At 44.9% G+C, this 24,424-nt stretch overlaps 1 protein-coding gene across 1 annotated transcript; it reads left to right on the top strand.

Annotated features, from left to right (window-relative positions):
- The first annotated feature begins 12,787 nt into the window (after positions 1 to 12,787).
- Positions 12,788 to 24,351, top strand: LOC136519039 (BEL1-like homeodomain protein 4). The gene is made up of 5 exons (XM_066512718.1): positions 12,788 to 13,241; positions 13,586 to 14,977; positions 16,528 to 16,913; positions 18,098 to 18,158; positions 23,321 to 24,351. Exons 2-5 carry the CDS (start codon positions 13,643 to 13,645, stop codon positions 23,834 to 23,836), a joined length of 2,298 nt encoding a protein of 765 aa, XP_066368815.1. The 5' UTR covers positions 12,788 to 13,241; positions 13,586 to 13,642; the 3' UTR covers positions 23,837 to 24,351.
- The last annotated feature ends 73 nt before the right edge of the window (positions 24,352 to 24,424 follow it).

Here is a 24,424-nt window from a genome sequence, read left to right as displayed (position 1 = left end):
ATGGGGGTGACGTACAACAAAAAACGTTTGAGAAGATAAAAGAGTATATTAAATCTCCACCTGTGCTGGTTCCTCCTCAGCAAGGTAAGCCTTTTAAGTTGTACATGTCGGCCGATAGCTAAACGATTGGATCGACCTTGATGCAAGAGTTTGAAGGAAAGGAATGGGTTGTTTTCTATTTAAGTAGAAGACTTTTGGATCTAGAAATAAGATATTATCCTATTGAAAAGTTATGCTTATGCTTATATTTCTCCTGCACTAAATTGCAACATTATTTATTATCGGCTGAGTGTACAGTTGTGACTAAAGCTGATGTGATCAAACACATGTTGTTAATGCCGATATTAAATGGGAGAATGGGAAAGTAGATTCTTGCATTATCAGAATTTGACTTAAGGTATGAATCAGCTAAAGCAATTAAAGGGCAAGTGGTAGCCGATTTTATTACTCAACACCATAAACCAAGCATCGGCTATGTGGAACCTATGCCTTGGACATTGTTCTTTGATGGATCATCATGTAAACAAGGTGGTGGCATTGTTATTGTTATTATTTCGCTTCGGGGGCAAGTTTTGAGTTTGCCTTTCAAACCAAACCAATGACCACCAATAATCAAGCAAAATATGAAGCTATTCTTAAGGGACTTCAACTTCTTCAGGAAGTAAAGGCTGAGTTAATTGAAATATTTAGAAATTCACAACTAGTTATTAATTAGTTGATTGTCCTGTATGAACGTAAAGATGATATTCTGAAGGGATACCATGATGAATATCAAAAGTTACTTGAGGAGTTTTCCCTTACTTCTCTTCATCATATTCCAAGAGCACATAATCAAGAGACCAATCGGTTAGCTCAGAATATGTCAGGCTATCGAGTGTTCCAAGAAATCTTAAGTAGTGAGACCTTGGCTAATAATTGGAGAGTTGAAATAGCCGATTACCTCAAGAATCCATCACAGAAGGTTACCAAAAATTTGAGATATAAATGGACTAAGTATGTTTTGTTAGATGATTAGTTGTATTACGAAATAGTTGATGGAGTTTTGCTTAAATGTTTAAGTCAAGAAGAAGCAAGAGTATTGATGGGAGAAGTACATGAAGGAATATGCGGAGCTCATCAATCGGCTTATAAAATAAAATGGGTTATTCGTATGTCTGGATATTTCTAGCCAACAATATTAGAAGATTGTTTTGAATATTACAAGGGGTGTCAGGATTGTCAACGTTTTGGTAATGTTCAGAAATCGCCTGCATTAGCTATGAACCCAATAATTAAGCCATGTGTAACACTCGGTTTTAAGAACAAAACCAGATACACACCATTTGTGAGCCTAGGAAGTCAAATCTCATATATAGCTATAAATAAGGGTAATATCAATAGACAATGCTCAATATATAACGTACTTAGTATAAAGAATATAACCTTAGATAGCAAACAATGGAAAGACAACTCTGATCATCAGGTGAAGACTCCAATTCCATAGGGACAACTGACTGGTTGATCACAAGCCTAATTCCTTCAAACTCTAGCAATCTGGTACCCATCTGGGATTTTTATCTAAATAATTGAAAAATAAAGCAAGCATAAGTACATGTCGTACTCAACAAATATAACATAGGGTTCATGAGGCTCAAAAGGCTGACACTAGTTTAACTGTGATTAGCTTTTAATGAGTCATCTTTTAGCAATTGGGTGGCAATAAGATTATCACAAGCCCATATAAACACATGATCCGGTAAACATGAATAATGAATAGCATAAATAGTAATCATTAGTGAGCATCTTTATCATCAGTATCATTAGTGTTCATCATCTATTCCATAAGGGTTCCAAGGTCGCTCGTGACCATGAGTACGACTGATATACCAGTTTTAGACTCTATAGAGGTTGTACACTTTTACTATGAGTCGTGATTTACCCTTTCGCCCGAGGTAGCTAATCTCTTGACCTACTTCCAAGGAAGGTCGGCAAGGTTCACTATGAAGCCTTTCAAAGGTTCGTCTAACAAGTTAGGGCCATCAGATTCACTCAGCAAATAGATGTTGAGCCCCCTTTCTGATGGCACAATGACACGCAACCTATACACAAGGGGACAGAGGCCACACTATACAATGTGACGTGGGGTAAGGCAACACAGAGCGATACAGAGAGAGATAAGGGCTTGGCGTGCTCATGAACACGATGGAAGCTCGGGGATGCTCTTACCATGACAGAGGAGCAGCTAATCGGCATGGCGGCATTGAACTTTTTCTCGGTGGAATCTAGACGATGGCGCTAGGGCACAGGCGGTGTGGCGGCTTGCTCTAGGGCTCGGTGGGGGCGAAATAGGCATAGGGGTCGGTATTTAAGAGGCTCGTAGCATGGGGCGAATGCTACCGAGAGGGGCGTGGACGGGGCAGACACGGTCATGGTGGAGTCTGCGTCGAACACGAGCTAGAGGTCGAGGATGGAGCTGACAGGGCGGTCCCACCTGTTGGCGTCGGTGAGTGAGGGGTCGGGCGGTCAGTCATCGCGAGAGAGGGCGCGCTGCCTGTCGAGCGGCTATAGGCTAAAGCTAGGCTACGACTGCGCTGGGCCTTTGGGCATGAGAAAGGACCGAGAGAGAGGAGAAAGGAGGGGACTAGGCTGGCGCTAGGGAAGGGAAAGAGGGAGCACTAGGCCATAGGGTTTGGCGGCCCATGCGGGGGAAGATAAGGCCAATTGGAAGGGCCAGGCTGAGAGAGGGAGGGGTGAGGGAGGTAGGACGGCTGGGCTAGAAGCCGAGAAAGGAGAGAGAGAGAGGAAAAAATCCTTTTTTTTCTTAAACACATTTTCAAATCCAAATTCAAATCAAATTCAAATTCTTTTGCAAATTTCAATCAAACCAAAGCATCACAAAAAGCATCAGCATGAATGCACCACAATGTTGCTAAGCCTTATGATAAATTTTAATTTAATGAAAATTATTATTTCCTATGTTTTTATGAGCACAAAAATTCAAAATTAAATATTTTTAGCTATATTTTAAAAGAAGCAAAATTTAGGGTGTTACACCATGGCCATTCCGAGGCTAGAGAATTGATTTAATTGGCCAGATTTTTCTACCTTTAAGTAGAGGGCACAAGTTTATATTGGTAGCAACATATTATTTTACCAAGTGGGTTGAGGCGATTCCTTTGAAAACAGTAACTTCAAAGAATATGGTCGATTTTGTCAGGGTGCATATTATTTATCGTTTTGAGATTTCTCAAACCATAACTATTGATCAAGGGACAATGTTCACATCAGAAGAATTTATAGATTTTGCTGCCAGTATGGGAATTAAATTACTAAATTCTTCTCCTTATTATGCTCAAGCTAACAGCCAGGTAGAGGCATCCAATCAAATTTTGATTAAGTTGATTAAGAAGAAAATTGAAGAGCAACTAAGGAAGTGGTACCTAACACTTAATGAAGCATTGTGGGCATATAGGATGGCTTGCCATAGATTGATTAAATCATCACCTTATGGGTTAGTACATGGGCATAATGCGGTTCTTCCTTGAGAGATTCAGACTAGATCAAGACATGCTACATTACAAAATGATTTGGCAGCCGAAGTCTATAAAAAACTTATGATGGATGATTTGGAGGACTTAAGTTATCATCGGCTACGCGCTCTTGAAAATATTGAGGTCAATAAATTAAGGGTTGCAAGGCATTATAATAAAAAGGTCAAGAACAAACAGTTTAGGAAGTAAGATTGCCGATTAGGTCTAAAGACAACAGGTTTGGCAAATGGTCTTCTAATTGGAAAGGTCTTTATCGGATTTAACGTTGTGCGTCTGACAATGCTTATATTTTGGAAATGCTAGAAGGGGAAGAGGAATTTGATAGAGCAATCAATAGAAAATTTCTAAAGAAGTATTATCTTAGCGTTAGGATTAATACTTAATAGCCGATTTATTTAGTCATCGGCTCTAATAGCCGGTACCAGGAGGGTATCGCCTTTAGTTCAAAAAAAAGTTAAACCGAAGGGGTAAAAGCCGATACGATATGTATTGTCTATAGAGCAAAAGCACATATAAGGACAATCATGATTCATATTTTGGCAGTTTCAGAGATGAATTCATAAGGAAAAAGGCAAAAACTTTATTCATTCATCGTTTGCTCCTAGTACAAACTAATTGAACACCTTGTTCTCAACATCTTGGGCTGGTATTTATAGCCATGAAGGCGAGATGGTAGATATCTTGGAACGTGTGAAAACAACCCCAATTAATGGAAGGAGAAGCGTTGCTTCGCTAATAACAAGGAGAACGAGGCGTTGATGACCAGGAAGGAATTTGAAGGGTCTTTGTAATAAGAGATATTTTCAGATTCAGTTAAGTCAGTGTAAAGTCAGAATCAGGAATCGACTATTCTAGCTGAACCAAGAAGTATAGTAGACCAACAGGAAGAGTACAATTATCATTAGATTTACATAGAATATATACTATAGATGCTAGAACATAAATTACAAGTTAAGAGCATCGTGAATTGCTCTTAGTGCTTTCAGCCGAATAGCATCAACTTCTGCAATTTGTTGTTTGTCATCTTTGGCTGATCCGGGAATGCTCTCAAGACTGCTGCGAATGGCTTTGCCTTCCTTAACCTTGGGCAGCATCTCTTGTTTCTTCTATTTGACGGCATTGGGGATCTGAGTCAAGTTAGACTCATGACGGTCAATGGCGGCTTTCACACTTTCCAGTTCCTGTTCGAGCTCAGCACGCTTAATTCTCAGCTAAATCAGTTCTGGTTCAATTTTAGAAGAAGAATTCTTCAGATTGTCGATCAATTGTGCTAATTCTTTGGCTTCCTGCTTGTTAGAGTTCTTCTTAGCCATCAAAGCTTCACAGTCAGTCAGGTTTCATTTAGCCTTTTTTACCTTGGGTGCTTGATCTTCGATGTTGGATAGAGGTATCAAGGCTTCAGCAAGATTTGGGGCAGATCATCCTTAATGGCTAAGAAGATTCTTCTCATTAGATCTACATTTTGGATCAAATCGGCTATGTTCCTCTTGAGCATTGGTAGCATGTCTTTTAGCCGATTTTTGGTTTCATCTGATAAGATTTCTTGAGAAAAAATGGCTAATGAGCTTATCTCGCTTTCATCTATATATTCTACAAAGTTGAAAGAATAGCTCAAAGCTGGAGAGTTAAGTGCCTATATATGAACAAAATGAGTCTTATTAGAAATAGCAAATGAGTTAACAATGAGATGGATGGTGAGAGAGAGACATTATTTTTTCTGAAAGAGATCCTGGCTGAGGAGAAGGAACAACCGATGATGTGTCAACGACCTTTTCAACATCCGGTTGAATCGGCTCTAGGCTTTTGATGCTAGTGTCTGCAGGCATCATGAAGCTTTTTAGTTTATAATTGCTATATAAGGATAAAATGAGCATTTGAATTTCTTACCATCAATTGTTTGCCGAGCTGGAGAATCGATAGTTTGAGTATCAGTGTCAATAGGGTCCTCTTCAACTAGTGAGTTATCAGATCTTTGCTCTTTTGGAGACGTTTTCCTAGGTGGTGTCTCATAAAAGAAAAGGATCAGAGAAGAGTGAGTACTGCATAAGATTGAAGGCTTGAGGAGATACCTTGGTAGTATCAGGTGGTGAAGTAGATAGGTTCTCATCTTTCTGTCGTCTAAGATTTATCAGGGACATCAGTTGCTTCAATTGTAATCATCTCCTTAGGAGGATTAACCGATGAGAGATTAGCATATGCTAATTTAAGTGCTTGGAACAGTAGCTCGACGCCCAAAGTAGATTGAGATGCAATAGTCAATGACTGCAAGAAAGGAATTGACTTAGAAGTTGAATATCATCTTAAGAGGGAAGATAAGTTAATTTACCTGAGCAATTGATGGTTTTGTTCTGCAAAGTCTCTTCCCAGTGGTGGTTTCCTGAGTTACACCTTAGGTTGCCTTGCGTTTTGAAGACTAATATGTGAGTATTGTTGGGGCAGCTGGGGTTTTCATCAACTTTTTCAGAGTGGGTGTAGTTGATCCCATTGTTTAGGCTTGACATGATGGATAATGTTCTATGGGATACCCTTTTCTATCCACACTTGGGGGATCAAATTTGGTATCCTGCAAAAAAAATTGTTAGATAAACTGATAGGAGAACTTAATAATCCTTCTAAAAGGAAAGTGGTGAGTTACCTCACTATCAAAAGCAAAGTCATCGTCCAGGGCTAAACATTTATGACGAATTGAGTTGCAGAAGAGGTGAGAGTGCCATTCTTGCCACCAGGAGTCAAACAGGTTTGAAGAGAAGGTGGCTCTTGTCTATTCATGTAGACAAATAGAAGGAAGATCTGACCCCAATTGAAAGACTCTAGAAGCTTCCATTATTTCACTGATATCTTCTCTTGGCTTCAGAGTATTCCTAAAGAATAGCTGATGGGGTAGTTGTCCAAGACCGAATTGATGGGCCATAAAACAAGGGTTATAGAATTCATAAGTTGAGAGATTATCTGGGAGAAAAACACCAGTAACCATTTTGCCATGACCATGGCGAAATTCAGTAGGTAGCACGTAGAGTTTGATGATGCAACTGAAAATTGCAGCAGCTGTTTCATCTGAACAACCTGATTCAAACTAGAATTTAACTGGCAGAACTAGCTCATTATCTTCATCTTCATCTTCATCATAAGATAGTCAAGCCAAGATTTTTGCATCAACCCCTTTGTAAAATTTCTTTAAAAGGTGGCCTACATCAACTGCAATTGTTATGGCTGATGCAGCTTCACCATAATTCATACACTGTCGAGTTCTTTCTTCTTTTCCCTTATAATCTTCAGCAATTGTATCATATGTATGTACAATCTTATGTATGTACAGATTCAACCATAATTGTATCAAACACCAAGGGCCACTGATGGTATGCACTAGTTCATTTTTCAGCAATTGGATAGCTACTTGGTGCATCAGATGATAAGCAGATCTTAGCAGATATTTTCCAAGGGGGGTTCCATTACCGGTTGCTAAACGGTCTGTCAAGTATTTATGATTATTGATTGGACCACAGGATGACTCACAAAAGATGAATTTTTCTAGCCACATATTCAAGAAAGCTATATGTTCTCTATCATCAACAGTCGATCCATCCCCAATATGATTCAAAATGTAACTTGCTCATCCTGTGCAGCCCGATATTTTGGATAATTTCTTGGATCCAGCACGTAAGAAATAATAAGGTTGCATTGATCCTGTTATTCTAAGGCCGGTTAACATGTAGATGTCAGCCAAAGTAATGGTCATTGGACCGTGACAAAAAACGAAAGCATTCAAAGTGTTGGACCAAAAATAAGATGCAGAGATCAGAAGTAAATCGTTTCTCTCCATTCTAGACAGTAAGAGTGTCAAGCATTAGTTTAAATTAGAAATTTCCCAATCTCTAGCTTTCTTTTCTGATACATATAGAACCAATCTCTTCATCCTTTAGGCATTTTGGGCCAGTTTCTAAAAGGAGTTTTGGTGTTCTAGGAAGATAAATCTATTACAGATTGTTTAAAAGGGATTTGGTTGGTTTCTTGGTTGATAAAATCAGATGGATCAGGATCGCCCATAGGTCCAAGGTAATAGGTATTAGAAACAATAGTTGATAAAATCAAAATTTCATTCCTCATTTTCTAGAAACCAGTTGGGATGAATTTAAGAAGAAAGAAAAATACAGAGTAGCGGCTAATACTTAAAAGACATAAATCTGAAGGCATAGCTCAGGAACGTGATTGCTAGTCGCCATTGCAGCCGAAATGGATCTGAATCTGAGGAAGGTTATAGAAAGGTGCCTTGAACAACAGTTTGGCAGAGCAGAAGATCAGCTAGGGTTAAGGCTTTGGTGGTGGCGGTTTTGACTATTGAAGCTTGCTCAAGAGAAAAGGGGAAAGTAAGCAGGCCGAGCAAGCTGAAAATGATACTGTTGGGATATTATATAGAATTCAGCCTGAGAATTCAGGAGTCACGCGTAATGGAACCCCCCACATCGAAGCTTCCAGGACTGTGTCATCAATGAATTGATTAGATGTGAATTGGTATCAACTGATTTTAGATGCGATGTCAGAATCGACTATTTTATAGATGACGTCAGCAGACGGCGTCAATGGGCTATGCTTGAATGGCGCCAGGAAGATGTGTCGGACTCTACGAATAAAGAAAATTAGGGTCCAAGTTATTATTAAGTTAGGATGTTTAAATTAATTCTCTTGTACATGAAGCCTAATAAAATATTAATAGATTTGACCAACAACTCTGATAATCTTCCGTGATTTTTTTTCTTGGTTGCCTTCTCCCACGTGAACTCCAGCGTAAACAAAAAAAAATGTATAATCTCCATGCAGCACATTACTCATGCACGGCAAATCATATTTGGCTATGTATGTATGTATGGATAAACCGAACATGCAAGTCTGGTGTTCACATATGCATGGATATCTTTAATCTTTTAGCTTTCCTTATCTTCACGTGAAGAATTCTTGGACATGAGGCTTCTCCTAAAATATATTAAATAATATCTCCTGGCCGGTGAAGAGCTTCCTGGACGTCAATCGTTTTTCCCAAAATATACAGAATATTTCCTTTCATCCCTTGCACTCCTTCTTTGCTTTGACCATTGATCAACATCGTGCTTTGTTTGGACTCTCGCTGGATTCATACTCCTTAGTTTGACGCTGTACAACTTATTATTTTGGCCTCCGTAGAATATATACAGGACACCGCCTGGTAATTCTCCTGTTTGTTTCGGCAGCTGTCCGAAATACCACGTATGTGTGCTATCGTCCGATTCCTTTCTTTCTAGGGTAAGCTTGCCAATTTTTTTGTGTAAATAGAAACCCCTCCTATTACATAAAAAAGGACTTGCAGCCTATGTGTGTTTGATATATATTTAATTAAAACCTTAGCTTGATATTTATTTATTATGGAAATTAAATAGATTTGCTCGTTATTTTCTCATTATTTCCTTCGTCCGTATCATGTGCCCTTTTGCACGTTGTATTTGGTATACAGTGTACTTCAATTAGTTTTATTCATATAATAACAATGGCAGAAGGGGGAAATTTAGAATCATATGTATAGGAGACCTACTCGCATTTTTCGTAACGAGGAGATACTTTTATGGTTATGAGTTATAGTTGAAGTCTAATAAATTAATAGCCGGTTGTTTTAGGCTTTTTGAGAATTTTACAGCACATCTTATGAGAATTAAGGGTGTAGAAAGAGGATCTGTTGAGATTGGTTACAAGCTTAGGCTATCCCTAGTGCATTATTGTATCATGTCACTATTTCTAACGTTGTCATGACAATTCTCATACAACTCATACGACACATGGTATCATTGTGTTTTTTTTTGTGAATCAAAGTATACAAATAGACACTTATATATGCATGCACACTCACCTATTTGAACGCATGCATATACATACATTTTGTCAACCAGCACTTCACCTACCACTAATGGAGGAACAAAGCTATTGAATCCTAAAATAAATCTAGAAAAAAGCGCCTACATCAAGTCGAGGATTTGAATCTGGGTGGACATGGTTCCACCACAAAAAAATCCTTTAGTCATGGTGTTTTTTTTTCATAGGTGTCTCTAAACAATTAATTATTGTATATGTTCTATCCACGACAATGGGCTTAAGGATTATGTGCAGTTTTCTAACATTAGGTAATGTGTTCAAGTTGTACCTCTAGGATCATACTCCACATTCATAGAGTTGTCTTAAGTCAAACTTTTTAAATTTAACCAAATTAATATAAGAGCGCCAAGATTTACGTCATGTCATCGAATAGTCCTATGTGAGGTCTAATTAATAGTATGGTACTATGATACTATTCATGGGACTAGCCTTAGTTTATAAAACTTGGGGTCTGTTCGGCTGGTATTAAAGTCGACTGAAGCTGTTTTGTTGTGAGAGAAAAATACTATAGATTCTAGCTGATAAGTCGGCTGATAAGTTCAAACGAACATGCCCCAAATATATTGAATTTTTAAAATTTATTAAATACAGTAAGAGCATCTCCAAGAATCTCTCTTAAACTCACTCTCCATATCATTATTTGTAGAGCCATTTGAATAAAACTTGCTCTCTATATCTTTTCACCCTCCAACAACTTCTCTATATCTTTTATGCACTATAAAGAGCTAGCCCCGCTCTCCATCTTTGGGTAGCGAGAAATCCAAAATATATGATGTCTATATTTGGAGATCTAATTTCTTTTTACCAAAAATCTCTATTACTACTCCAACTGGTCCATTTTTACAAGGCATTTCACGTAGGTTAAGAATCAAACTTTATAATATTTGACTAATAATTTGGCTTACAACTTTTAACTATTGTAATACAAACTTGATACTATTATTAGATTTGTAATGAAATGCGCTATCCAATATATAATCATAAGTCTGTAATCATAAACAATATAATATAAAATAAATGTACGGTCAAAGTATAATTTAGGAGACTGTGTCATGTCAAAAGGAACCTTATAAACTCGATCGGAGGAAGTATCAATTAGGAATGATACAGAGAGGCTCCGTGAGAACTTCACAACAATCGATATAGTAAGAAGAGAATTGTAGGCGAGAATGGAGAATATATGGTCTTCTAAGACTTGGAAATGATAGTACACGCCAATTCGGAGGGAGTAGTTCATCAATGACTTGCTCTCGAGTGCTGCTGGTACGTATAGCCGGAACCTGAAGCCAAGCACCTTTTCCCCGCGCGGGGCCCACGGGGAGATAACACATGATCACTGTGTGAGACTAGGATTGAGTTGGTGCCGAGTCCAAATCACAACGGCCCAATAATTGATCGAGACGCCACTGCCCACTGGGACGGACGGCTTCTCCCTCCCCGCGCTCCGCTCCCAGCGGCCGACAAGCCCCGCCCGTGGCCGCTATCGCGCGGCTGGACCACCGCTCCGCCCACCGCCCGATCCCCGTCCGACGGCCCCGGCTCGCCGACGACGATAAAGATGGAGACGACCGACTTAATAAACAAAAAAAAAACGCTACTCGTACGCATTAAGCACAGCTAGCACGCTCGAAGCTAAGAGCTCTCGTCAGGTTCAGGGCCGCGCGCGTCTACTCCGATCCTGCACGGTGGTGTGGCGCCGTGGATGGGGCTCGATCGATCACCGGCGCCGACCTCATCCTCTCCTTGTCATCTCTCTGTCTCTCTGTCTTCGCAGCTGGCTCACCGGCCGGCCGATGAAGCGGAACGGCCGGACCACCGCCTCTGGCGGAGAAAACAGACGGCCATGCAACTGCGCGCGCGCATGGCCGGGGGAAGACGCGACGCACCGCACCCAGGCACCCAGCTCCCTCACCTCAACCGCCTCTCTTAATACCCCACCATCACTGCGCTAACGCTAGCTACAGCAAGAAAGCCTAGAAAAAGGGCTGGACTTGCTGAATGCATGCCGAGCAGGTCAACATACGGCCAGGATCATCAGCAGCCAGCAGGAAACTAAAAAAATAAAATAAAAAGAGAGAAGCCGGCCGGCCGGTTGGATTAGAGGTTGGGGCCGGATTAATTAGGCCTGCACTGCACTGCACAGCACACGCACGCACGCGTTCAGCTGCAGCGTCGTCAGGTTTAGGCTGACGACGCTCTCTCTCACACACCACACACCACACACCACACACCACACGCCCGCGCCCGGCCGCGTGGTTGGGAGAGGGATCAGCAGCGAGCGCAACAGCAAGCTTGCTTTCCTTCCCTTTCCTTTCCTTTCTCCATTTAATTAAATGTTTCATCAGAAAGCAGAGAAAATTTAAAGTACAGGAGGTTCGTCGCACCCACCACCGGGCCGGGCCGGGCCGAGCGAGATTTTTATTATTTTTCTCGGTGGTTTCGCAATAAAGGCGGGGATGTAAACATATGGTGTTGGTTCGATCGAGCACAGGAAAAGTTTCATCATCTTCTTCTTTTTTTTGTAAAAAAGGATAATTTGATTTGCCGGGGTCGATTTCCTACTCCTCCTCAGGCCTCACGGGCCTTGGCTGGCTGTCCGAGTGCTGGTCAATTTCGAAATGAAAAAGAAAAGATGGAAAGATGCAGAGAGGGACGCCTCCCCATCGCTTCTTTTCCCATCAGAGACCCCTGCCCCCTTTACTTGCTTTCCATCAATTTTTTGTTTTCTGCCTCCCTGCTGGATAATACTCGACACGATCGACATCATCTTTCATTCCACATCGTCTACCAGTGTTTAGTAGTAGTAGCGATCGATCGAGCTAGTTGGCTGCTGGTGTACGTACGTACATGTAGGAGCTCGACTCGAACTGCAGCACAGTGCAATAGGTAGCATGCATGGTGAGAAATTCGATCTACTACTAGCTAGATAGAAGATAGCAAATATCCATATATAGCTAGCTGCAGGCCGAAAAATTAATAAACAGCCAACTATTAGTTTAATTTCTTCCTAAAATAAACATCAACCGGAAACGCCCTATTCGTTTGGGCTGATCTGGCTTATAAGTCATGGCTGAAAGTACTGTTGACTCGTTTGGTGTGAGAGAAAAACATTGTTCGTTGACTGATAAGCTAAATACGACCAAACGAACAGGCTGAAAGTCATTCGAGGATAGTGAGAAAATAAAAGGAGACATGAAAAGGAGAGGGGGGGGGGGGGGGGGGGGACAAATGAAAACAAGCGTACGACGTCACCAGCACCAACAATAATAACTTAACCACAACACAACAACAACGCCCGCCGATTATTAAACGCGGTACAAGCAAGGGGCATAAAAGAAAAAGAGGATCCCAAAGCAGGAATAGAGAGGGAGAGCAGCTCCTGGCCCGGGACAGCGACGTCCTCCTCCCTCTCCTCTGGGATTGAGCTCGCACCGGAAGGAGAGGAAAAGGAGCCCGGTTTTTTTATATACCAACCGGCCACCCGCCCTGCGCGCTACTACTAGATGCTTGCCTTCCCCTTTGCGTCGTCGCGCTCTTCGCCGCCGTCCCCTTTCAGAATCGGAAGGCGATTGCACAAGGCTGTGCCTGCTCGGCCGCCGCCCGCCCGACCCGACCCGACCGGACAAAGAGGGGAGGAAAAAAATATAGAGTTAGTCACACACAGCACAGGAAGGCGGAGAGAGAGAGGGATTGAGAGATAAAGAGATTTCGGGAGACAAGGAGAGAGAGACAGAGATGGAGAGGAGCAGCCGCTGGTCAGGCCTTTCACTCCCGCACCCAGATAACGATGTGCTAGCTCCGTCCTCTTAGGTTAAGGTAAGCAGCAGCCAGCGCGGCGCCGGGAGCGAGGACACACCGCCGTCCTTCTCACTAGCCTCCTTCGTGCTGAATTCATCTCGTTGTTTGCCCGGTCGATCGATCGGTTGTTTGTTTGTTCATCAGATACATGCAAAGCTAGCTGGAATTTTGTTTGGGAAATTGAAATTAAAAGAGGATTATTTTGCTTTTCTTTTTTGTTTCGTTCTTTCGATTTGTTTGTTTTGGGAGAGTGCAATTCGGTTCATCATCGTCTTCGTCTTTGGGTTCTATTTTATATAAATATATACTCGCTTTCCCCTGGCCGGTGCTTACGATGGCGCTGCTGCTTGTGAGCTGTGCAGGAAGGAGGAGGTCGTGGCCGGGATCCCGCCGACGATGATGACAGTGGCGCCGCCGGCATGGGCATAGCGGCGCCACCATACCAGCAGACCACCTCGTACGTGAGCCAACCCACCAAGAGCAGCGCAGCGATCTCCGCCTCCGCCCGGGCGGCTACCGCGACTTCTATGTCCCACTCCCACGGATTCCACCAGGGCAGCAGCGGCGTCTACGGCTACTCCTCCGATGGCTTCGACCGCCCGGACTCCAGCCACCACCAGGACCATCAGCAGCAGCAGCAGCAGCAGCACGAGCACGTGGCGCAGCAGAGCCGCCGCGACAAGCTGAGGGTGCAGGGCTTCGACCCGGCCGCCGCCGCCGGGCACGGCCTGCTCCCTCTCGACGGCGACGAGCATGGCGGGCCCGGGTCCATGTACGAGCACGCAGCGGCGGCCGCCGGGGCCTCCAACATGCTCTCCGAGATGTTCAACTTCCCCGCGCCGCGGTCGGGGCCCTCCGCCACCGAGCTGCTGGCCAGCCAGATGAGCGCCAACTACCGCTTCGGGCTACGGCAGCAGCAGGCCGGGCCCGGAGGGGTGGCCGGCTTGTCCGGCGGCGAAGGCGGTTGGTTCGGGGCCGGCGCGGCGGGTCGTGCTGGCTTGGTCCTCGGTGGGGCCAGCATGGGCTCGTTAGGTGAAACGTCGTCCCCGAAGCAGCAGCAAGCAGGCAGCATGGCTGATCTGGCCACCGACCCGGCCGCCGTGATGCAGCTCTTCCTGATGAACCCACAGCAGCAGCAGCAGTCTAGATCGTCGCCGACGTCGCCGCCGCCGTCGGATGTGCAGCAGCACCACGAGGCGTTCCAGGCTTTCGGCGCCGCCGGGGCCACGTTCGGCGGCGCCGGGACCGGCGTCGTGGAAGGCCAGGGGCTATCCCTCTCGCTGTCGCCGTCGCTGCAGCAGCTGGAGATGGCGAAGCAAGCCGAGGAGCTAAGGGTCCGGGACGGCGTGCTCTACTTCAACCGGCAACAGCAACATCAGGGTGGCCCGTCGGTGCAGCAGCAACAGCTGCCGATGGCATTGCACGGCCAGGTCGGCGCGCTGGGGCAGCAGCTGCATGTCGGCTACGGCCCGGCCGGCGTCGCGGGCGTGCTGCGCAACTCCAAGTACACCCGCGCGGCGCAGGAGCTCCTCGAGGAGTTCTGCAGCGTCGGGCGCGGGCAGATCAAGGGCGGCGCGCGGGGCGGGCGTGGGGCCTCAGCCTCCAACCCTAACGCGAGCAATAAGGGCGGCGCCTCCAGCTCCGGCGCCGCGCAGTCGCCGTCGTCCGCGTCCAAGGAGCCCCCTCAACTCTCCCCCGCCGACCGGTTCGAGCACCAGCGCAAGAAGGCCAAGCTCATCTCCATGCTCGACGAGGCACGTCCACTGTCTCATCATCCACACACACACGAACTCCATCCCCTCCACTTCCTTCTTCCTCTCTCTAGCTTGCATGCATGGGTTTGCTGACGCCATAGCTAGCTAATAAGCTCCGGCGGACGACGACGACGCTCGCGGCCACGGAGGCGGCGCTAGCTAGCTCTAAAGGGTAGTTGCGGCCGCGGCGGTAGGTGGGCAGAGCCGGCCGGTACGTAGCAGTACTACAACCGATGATCCAGCAGAAGCAGCTAGCTAAAGCTGGTAGTACGAGTCCGAGGGAGAGCTTGGTTTTTTTTTTCACTGCCAAGTGCCAAGTCATTCTTGCCGGACGTGGCAGGTGGCCGCCAATGGCATGCAGGCTGAAGGCAGGTGCAGCAGGAGCCGCCGCCGCCACACAAACTCCAAGAGGGATATGAATCTCCTAATCATAGTGACATCGATCCCATCCCCGATATGGCTCGATTTCTTTCTGTGCGGTTGTTGGTGCTGCGCTGTTGCCGCTGCATTCATCGCCTCCTTTTCTTTACGCATGCGTCAATCCGCCTGCTGCCTCTCTCTTCTTCTCTCTCCGTATCCCCACAAAGGGGAAAGAAGTACGGCCACCATCTCTCTCCATATCCCTACCCATTGCTGTCATCACATCTCAATTAACATAGGAGTTTATGTTACTAGCTGCTGGCAATTGTTTATGCGCGGCGGCGTCACTACCTAATTTTGATTTTCTAATAAACATATAATACTTTGATGACTCAAAGCTTAATTTGGTTCGACTAAAGGTTTATAAAAATCTATTGACGCATATATACATACACCGGTGGTTGGTGCAAGCTTCTGCAATCATGCATCTATTGATGATGCAAGATCGATGCTAGCATCAGCTTCGAGCTAGCTGATGAACAGCTAGCTAGCTCCTCGCCTAAGCTGCTAGCTAGCTATAGCTTACGGTCTTCTTGGTCGGCACTGCTACAATTGGCACTGCAGGGAGCAAGTACGAGAGCTATTAGCTGCTGCTACATGTCACAACGAGCTCCTTGTTGATAGCTGCTGCTAGTACATGATTGCCGAGCGAGGGACGCGAGCTTGCGTCGCTCGCTCAGTGATCGCCACCGCGGCAGCTGGAGCCTTGGGCACATGCAGGCAGGTCACACTGGTAGATGCGTGTGGTGGCTGGCTCAGCTAGCCCGGCACCGGCTGTTGCCAAATACCGGTGGGCCTCGGCTGCTTTTGTTCCTTCTCCCCATTTCTCATAATTGTGCCAGCGACACATGCAACGGCATGCCCATGCCTTAACTGCGTGCTGCACCACCTGATCGAGTTTGTTTCTTGTGTTCCATCGATCGATCAGCAATGCTTTCGACGATCGTACTAGCTAGCTATCTTGTAGAAGTGGGATTTTTTTTTTCCTTTCACCATTAGTTCCACGTTTCAATTACCTTTTGTAATTTATTAGGGATGATACGAATCGCCGTAAATACTAAATTATCTGATGCATGATGCGCAACAACTAATAATTTTCTTCGATACATGCATGCACGATAATCAATCAGGTGGACCGTCGGTACAACCACTACTGCGACCAGATGCAGATGGTGGTGAACTTCTTCGACTCGGTGATGGGGTTCGGCGCGGCGACGCCGTACACGGCGCTGGCGCAGAAGGCCATGTCGAGGCACTTCCGGTGCCTCAAGGACGCCATCGCGGCGCAGCTGCGGAGCACGTGCGAGCTGCTGGGGGAGAAGGACGCCGGCACCAGCTCCGGGCTCACCAAGGGCGAGACCCCGCGGCTGCGCGCCATCGACCAGAGCCTCCGGCAGCAGCGCGCCTTCCACCACATGGGAATGATGGAGCAGGAGGCCTGGAGGCCCCAGCGCGGCCTCCCCGAGCGCTCCGTCAACATCCTCCGCTCCTGGCTCTTCGAGCACTTCCTACACCCGTACGTCGTCATCATCACTTGCATCTCAATAGTCAATTATTTCCTTCTCTTCTCTTCTCTTCTCGCTCGATATGTCTATCATCTGCATGACATGCATGCATGCATGGGATCAGCTGCTGCTGGCGATGATCGATGCCGTGGCGCGAGATCATGCATGCAGCGCTTCCTCCTGCTAGTAGTCTGGTACTCATCACGGGCAGCTTCTGCTTTGCTTTTCCCTGCCCCCGCGGGCTCTAGTCTGGCTGCGCTTTAGCAAAAGCAGTAATTTTTTCGAGATCCACGCTAAAAAACCGGACGCAGCAGCCATGCATGCATGCCGGGGACTGTGCGCCTGTGTATATTCCTCCCCTTTTGCCCCCCGGGGTTTAACTTTCCCATCATTGCAGAAATTTACCCTTTTTTCTGGTTTTACTGCGGTCAATCAGTGTCAGGCCGGCCGGCAGCGGCAGGAGCTCTCTGCTCTCAGCCTCTCCTCCGGAGTCCGGACCGCCCGCCGCTAGACTGCTAGAGAAAGGGAAGGCAAAGCTACGCGCGTTCTGCTGCACGCATGGACGGCGCGGGGCGGGCCTTTCTGCCGCGCCCCGGCCGAGCTGCTGCCGCCTGCTGGCATGGGTGGGTAGTAGCCGCCGCCCGCCGGCCGATGAGCCGGCCTCCTTTTGCTTCCACCGTGCCACCATCTGATCCAGCTGATCCCGATATCATGCTGCCATTGCCGCCTGCGAGAGATCAAAGCGCCAGAGGGGGAATATATCGGCCTCGGAATCCGTTCTCCCTTGGCTCCTGGCGCTGCATCTGCATGCATGCATGCAGATTGCAGAGAGTGGTGCATGGCTGGCCTAGCTATAGTTGCTACTCCATGCTGCTAGCGTAGATGTGCGTGCATATGGATATCGGTGCTCGTCCATGCATACATATGATCATCATCACATATAATGGGTATATGATTGGTGAATAGTGCTCAGCACGTCGCACGCAGTGGTGCTCTTCCTGCGGCTTCTGCTGCTGCATGCGCGTGCAGGCTGCCGCAGGCCGCAGCTCAGCTAGGCAGAAGATAGTGTGCTGCCAGTGCCAGCACGTACGTACGCGGCAGCCTTAACACGGGTCCTTTTCTACAGTATGTTCGGCGTCGTATGGGAATGATTCTCATGTGTGTGCATGGTTGTTTCCTCGTGCCGTCTCTGCAGGTACCCGAGCGACGCCGATAAGCACCTGTTGGCGAGGCAGACCGGGCTGTCCAGGAACCAGGTCTGTACGTTTGCACCACCCATGCATGCACAGTGTGGAGTCAGAGCTATTTCATCCGCTAGCTAGCTTTGTTGCTGATACGTACCGTACGCATGCATGCATGGATTGAATACCTATCTATCGCCTACTGTTGAGCGTGGCCTGTTTTTTTTATGCTCTTTGTTTTTGCTGATTTGGATGCACTTCTTTTTGGGATCGACTCAGCATGGCCGTCTGCATTGTCTTATATTATGAATAGATAGCCTGTCCTCGAGGTGAATCTAGTATATATCGTTGCTGGAGCATTGCTAACACAACTGATGCCCACAAAAAAATTTAGGAGGGGCTGAACAAAAGAATAGAGGCTTTTTTATCTTCTCTTAACCTTAGCCCCTCCTACCTAATACATATATACATAAAATTTCAAGGGAGGGCTTAGGGGGGCTCCACGTGCCCAGGATCGGTAGGGGGGCTAGAGCCCCCCCCCCCCCCCCCAGCCCCACCGCTGCCTCCGTCGCTGCATGCATGCTTAATAAGGACATAGCATCTCCTATATATGCTATATAAGCTGAAATGATTTTTTACTTACAAGAAGTATTCAATAATGAAATACAACAACAAACCATGATAAAGATCAATATAATTATATGTATAAAAACAAACTCATAATTTGGTAGCAACTTCTCAAGTACCTTGCTCGAAATTAAACCATTCCAATTAACACTACTAGAGAACAGACTTTAGAACGATGTCCCAATTTGGCATTAGCCTCGGCATTTTTTGCCTCCGGGACTAGAGAGGCCTTTAGTCCCGGTTGGTGTCTCCAACCGGGACTAAAGGTCCCTGCCCAACGGCTACTGCGCTCGGCACAGTGGCAGGGGACCTTTAGTCCCGGTTGGAGACACCAACCAGGACTAAAGGTGGACCTTTACTCCCGGTTGGAGCCACCAACCGGGACTAAAAGTCCTCCAACCTTTAGTCCCGGCTGGTAATACCAACCCAGACTAAAGGTAGACCCTTTAGTCCCGGTTGATAACACCAACCCGGACTAAAGGACCCTTTAGTCCCGGTTGGTAACACTAATCGGGACTAAAGGTCCCCCGATGGGTTAGTTCAAAAGGAAAGCATCACATCCATTGTTAGATGTGTTGTGTAGGTGGGGTGGTAAGCTACGCGCGAGGCAGTGCATGAGGTCTTGGGTTCGAATCTCACGGGGCGCAGCGGTGGGAGGCATTATTTTTTTTAAAGCTGGGAGGATCTTTAGTTCCGGTTGTGGCAAACCGGGACTAAAGAATAACACCTTTAGTCCCGGATTGCTAGTCCCGGTTGGGAAACCAGGAGTAGAGCTAGTTCCCAACCGGGACTATATCTCATTTCTGTAGTAGTGTAATATTGTTCATATGATAGGATAACTAGATTAGAAAATTAGTTAAGAAGCTAAGATTGAGTCGATAACCTCAGCACCTCGATATAAACTGAATGAATTTATGAAATTGACAAGAGGGTCAAATCGTTTTAAGATAGTTTCTAGACACTTACTATATGTGTGCATGCATATGTGAATGTAGAAGAAGTCTGAATTTAATTATATGGAGAAATCACTTAAATTATTATATATAGGACACTATTAAAATAGCACCTGCATGGCCACATATTTATATTAGCACGCATGATGGTAGGGTATTGGACTGAACCCTACTCCACACAGCTCCTCAGGTTTATGCGTGTTTTTTTTTCTATCATTCATCAGTTCATCTCTCTCTTTCTCTCTTGGGCTCTTTTGTTTATTTCCTGCATGCACTTACGTGGTCCCTGCACAAGTGCCCCTCCAGTGGCGGAGCGTGACCCAATATTAAGGAGGGGCTAATTCAATGCTAAACACTACAGTATTGCCTACTCTTACGTCTCTTGCTCTCTGCTGCTCCTTCACAGATACTACTAGGCTTTACCTACTTTAGTCTTCATCAGCATGCTACTACTAGTCCTTCATGATTTTGTGAAGGCAAGCAGGGGCCGGAGCCCAGTTTCGCCTCTACGAGCTCCGTCCCTGTGCCCCTCATGTCTACCAACTTCAGGGCACTGGGTCATTATCAATCGATGGCCGCATCGTAGAAACATTTCCTCCTCTGCTCTTGCCCAAGGTGACAACGCAAACTGGGTCCCTCTTCAGCTCCCCTTGTTCTTTTATCCTTTCCTGGCATCATAGGTGAAATCTATGCACACCGTGATTGCCTAACATTCAGCCGTGTCACTTGTTGGTTTCAGCCAGGGCTTATCAGCCAGCCAACAGTGTTTTCCTCTCATAACAAAGCAGCACCAGCCGAGCTTATCAGCCCAGAAACCAACCAGCGAATAGGCTGGTCCAATAATTTAAGTTTGTACTGATCTCGATAGCTGGTCCAATAATACACATACTACATTGTGGCCCACTGCTACCTATACTTATCCTTTCTATATCTTAGACTGATAGCATCCTCCTGAAAAAAAAAATTATGGATCCACAACCAGTTATATATTTACCGACACCATATAACCATGTGGCAAATTAAGTTGCTTCTTGCTTTCTACAAGATGGCAACTATTCTGTGATTCCAAAATATTTAAACGACCCTACCTAGCTATATATATATGATATATGATGTTATGCTTAATGTGGTCCAGTGTTGACAGAACCTTCAGATGTTGTCAAAAGTTGCGCTTTTTCTTGGAAGGTTAATAAGTATCACCCCTTGGTAGCACCCAACGGCAGAGCCACGTATTGGCCATAGAGGGCTCCCCCCCCTCCCCCCCTTGCCCCATAAAAAAAATGAGGATATATGTTGTGGATGTGCAAGTCCACTGATATATGCTGTGGATGTGCAAGTACGCTAGCCCACGAGGTTGTCAGTTAGTCTATATGGTCTGGATTTGACAAATGGCCTCCCCTGTATTTGGCTCCAAGCTCCGTCACTGGTAGCACCGTATGTATATGCCACAATTTTGTACAACCAGTTGGTACATCGTTTATTTCAAGTTCTGATCTGCAGCTAACTTGTTTAAGCAGCTAGTAATTGACCGCTTAACCTAGTTGGTCCATAGACATAGATTTTTTTCATATTAAATTCATCATTTGGTCTAAGTTTCTTAGTAGATTTTAACGTAGTTTCAAGGTGCTAGCTTTGATCGCATCAACATTGTTCACATCATTTACATATATATACTACCAGAAAAGCATTCAACTGATGAGCAACTAATAATAATGGCACCTTTTTCATGTAACCAACTATATCCATGCCTTCATCTTGAAACAAGATAAACGTTGTCCCTGTCTTCCAATGTGTGTATATTCGCCCTTGATCATGCATGTACACCCATTTTCAAATTTTATATTTTCAAATAATTTTAGTATATATAGGAAAAAATTGCATTACAAAAATAAAAAAGTGTTTCACTTGCTAGATGAGGTTCTACAAAAACTATATACTTCCACTACATCATATGAATCATGTCAAGTGCAACTCATTAATTTTTTTACACACAGAATCAATGTGTAAGATATAAGTTAATTATTACAAATATAGCTTCTTCATGCACTTATAATGCTACTACTAATAACATATATAGTTGCATTTGTTATATAATTTTATAACTATTGTATTTTTTATTGTGGTAACAGGTCCTAGAAATTTAAAAGAATATGGGTCCTTTATTCATACTTTTTCAATCACCAATATAATTCCTAGATTTTGTAAAGAGTGCTACATAATTTTGAGACATTAAAATCAAGAGATTAATTCCCTTTTTGTGTGTGAATTTGAATTTGAAGGCATTGTCTAACTTGAGCTAAGAAATTTCACACCTGGATTAGTTAACTTGATTTTCACTATCCTTATTATGTGCATTTATAAACCAAAAAATGAAATCAACTAATAATGCATGCTGTAAATTATTGTCCTTATGGAGGTTTGGCTACCATTTTGTACTACATGGACTTACCTTCCGAATATTCCATGTCATGTGCTCCCCACCATCTATTTATGACTAAGCATAATAAAGACCAAACTCAGAGGAAATTATTTTTACAATGACATTGTTTGTAATATTACCTACCATTACAAAATCATAATTGGAGAACACATATACAATAAATAGAAAACATTATACTCAATATAACAAATATCCGGCTTCAAAGTACATATAGCTCATAACATTTGCTAAGAACTGCATGAGAATGAAGAAGAAAACTGCTAAAACAACTAAATGTTATGGTTTTTTTTTCTGTATAATTTAATGCTTCTTCTTTTTCTAGTAGCTTAACCGTAGAAATCAACATATATTGTTTTAAAAGTTTTAGACGTGTTGAGACCATTTTTATCCGAAGGGCCATCCCATATGCATGTGTGATTCGGTTCCTTGAATTTTAGCATTGTTACTATTTTACTTTATCAGTGCACACGTGCAAAAACACAGTCAAAACTATGGTAAGTGGCATCTTAAGGGAACAACAAACTACACTATAGGAATTCTCAAGTAAAAATTTCATGAACTGTAAAAATGAAGAAAGTAAGAGTGTAAACATATAAACACATGTACGCATGGTAGCTAGTATTATATGGCCAGACCAAATTACCTCATTATTAGTCTGTACTACTCCCTCTGTTTTTTACATGTCATATATTAGATTTATCATAAGTCAAACACTCCTAAATTTGACCATCAGTTTCAAAAAAAACTCATGTAGTTTCGCAACATGTAAACTCTATATTATGAAAATATTTTTCTCATAATGAATCTAAAAACATAAACCTTATGTTGTTAACCTATACAAGAGGGTCAAAGATAGAAATTTTTTACATAGGACAAAACTAATACGACATGTAAAGAAACAGAGACATGTACATGTGCATGCTTAGAATTCAAAACATGGCAAGTCCATTGCTATATTACAAAAAATAACTAGATCCAAAACATTGGAACACAAATGAAACAAGACAATGACATCATAAAACTGAAACACGACAGTGAGAACCGGGTATAGCTAGTAGCTAGTTAGATAAGCTACCAAGCCCTACCTATACGTCCCAGCAGAATACATGCATGCATGCACGCATGGCTCCACATCCCACAGGCCCACAGGCCGTGCGTGGACCCCTGTGGCCCTGTCCCTGCAATAATTTGTTTGCTTTCCTTTGGATCAACTCCAGGTCTCCAACTGGTTCATCAACGCCCGTGTCCGGCTATGGAAGCCCATGATCGAGGAGATGTATCAGCAGGAGTGCAGGGAGCTCGAGGGCTCCTCGGCCGGCGGCGGGGGCGGCCCCGAGTCCGGCAACGATCCCTCCGGAGCCGAGGACTCGCACTCTCCGACCACCACCGGCGCGGCGCAGCTCCCGCAACAGCAACAGCAGCACAGCACGGTGCCCGGGGTGATGATGCCCCACAAGCCCGACCCGGGCGCCGCGGGTCCCTCGGCTGCGGACGCGGCGTTCGTCGGGATCGACCCCGTGGAGCTCATCGGCGGCGACGTGCACGTGGGCGGTGGCGCGGACGACCTGTACGGGCGGTTCGAGGCCGGGGTGAGGGTGCGGTACGGGCCCGCTGCGGCAGGCGCGGCCGCCGGCGACGTGTCGCTGACGCTGGGCCTGCAGCACGCCGGCGCTGGCAACGCCGGGCCCGACGGCACCGGGCGGTTCTCCTTGAGAGATTACAGCGGTTGTTGATGCTTACATACATCGCTACATCACCTTTCATGGCTCATACATGCGCGCATCATGCATTTGGAAGAGTACGGATCGAGGAAAGAGAGAGAAAACAGTAACCAGAGGAGAGAGAGAGGGTGTTAGACAGAGAGAGATGAGCATCTAGAAAGAGAAAATTTGCATGGTGCCTGGAGGTGATGAATGGGATGGATATATGAAAATGAGATCATCAAAACCGCCTGCTCAGATGATTCTTAATTTACTTAGCTAGCAGATTAATTCCTTTTGTTAGGCATTATTGTTGGGGGGTTAAGGATAATTAATTTGTATACAGCAAAGGAAGATAGGAAGTGTATAATTGTTTAGTCACACTTTTTTTGGCTCTCTGCTTTGCATTTGCCCGTTTTTGTTCTGGTGTACCAATTTTCCTTGTACTCATTTTTCTTTCCCTCTCTGTAAACTAAACATAAGAGACACATACATGATGCATACGTAAATACATATATTGGTAAATATTGGGATACATATAGCATATATATGCAAGGCTAAAAGAGGAACATATACTCCAGTACAAGTGTGGGCACATATAGTTGGCTGGCATGTACGTGC

This window comes from Miscanthus floridulus, chromosome 2 (assembly GCF_019320115.1).
Source record: "Miscanthus floridulus cultivar M001 chromosome 2, ASM1932011v1, whole genome shotgun sequence".
Taxonomy (NCBI): Eukaryota; Viridiplantae; Streptophyta; class Magnoliopsida; order Poales; family Poaceae; genus Miscanthus; species Miscanthus floridulus.
Note: the sequence above shows the minus strand (reverse complement) of the source record. Positions and strands in the feature narration are given on the sequence as shown.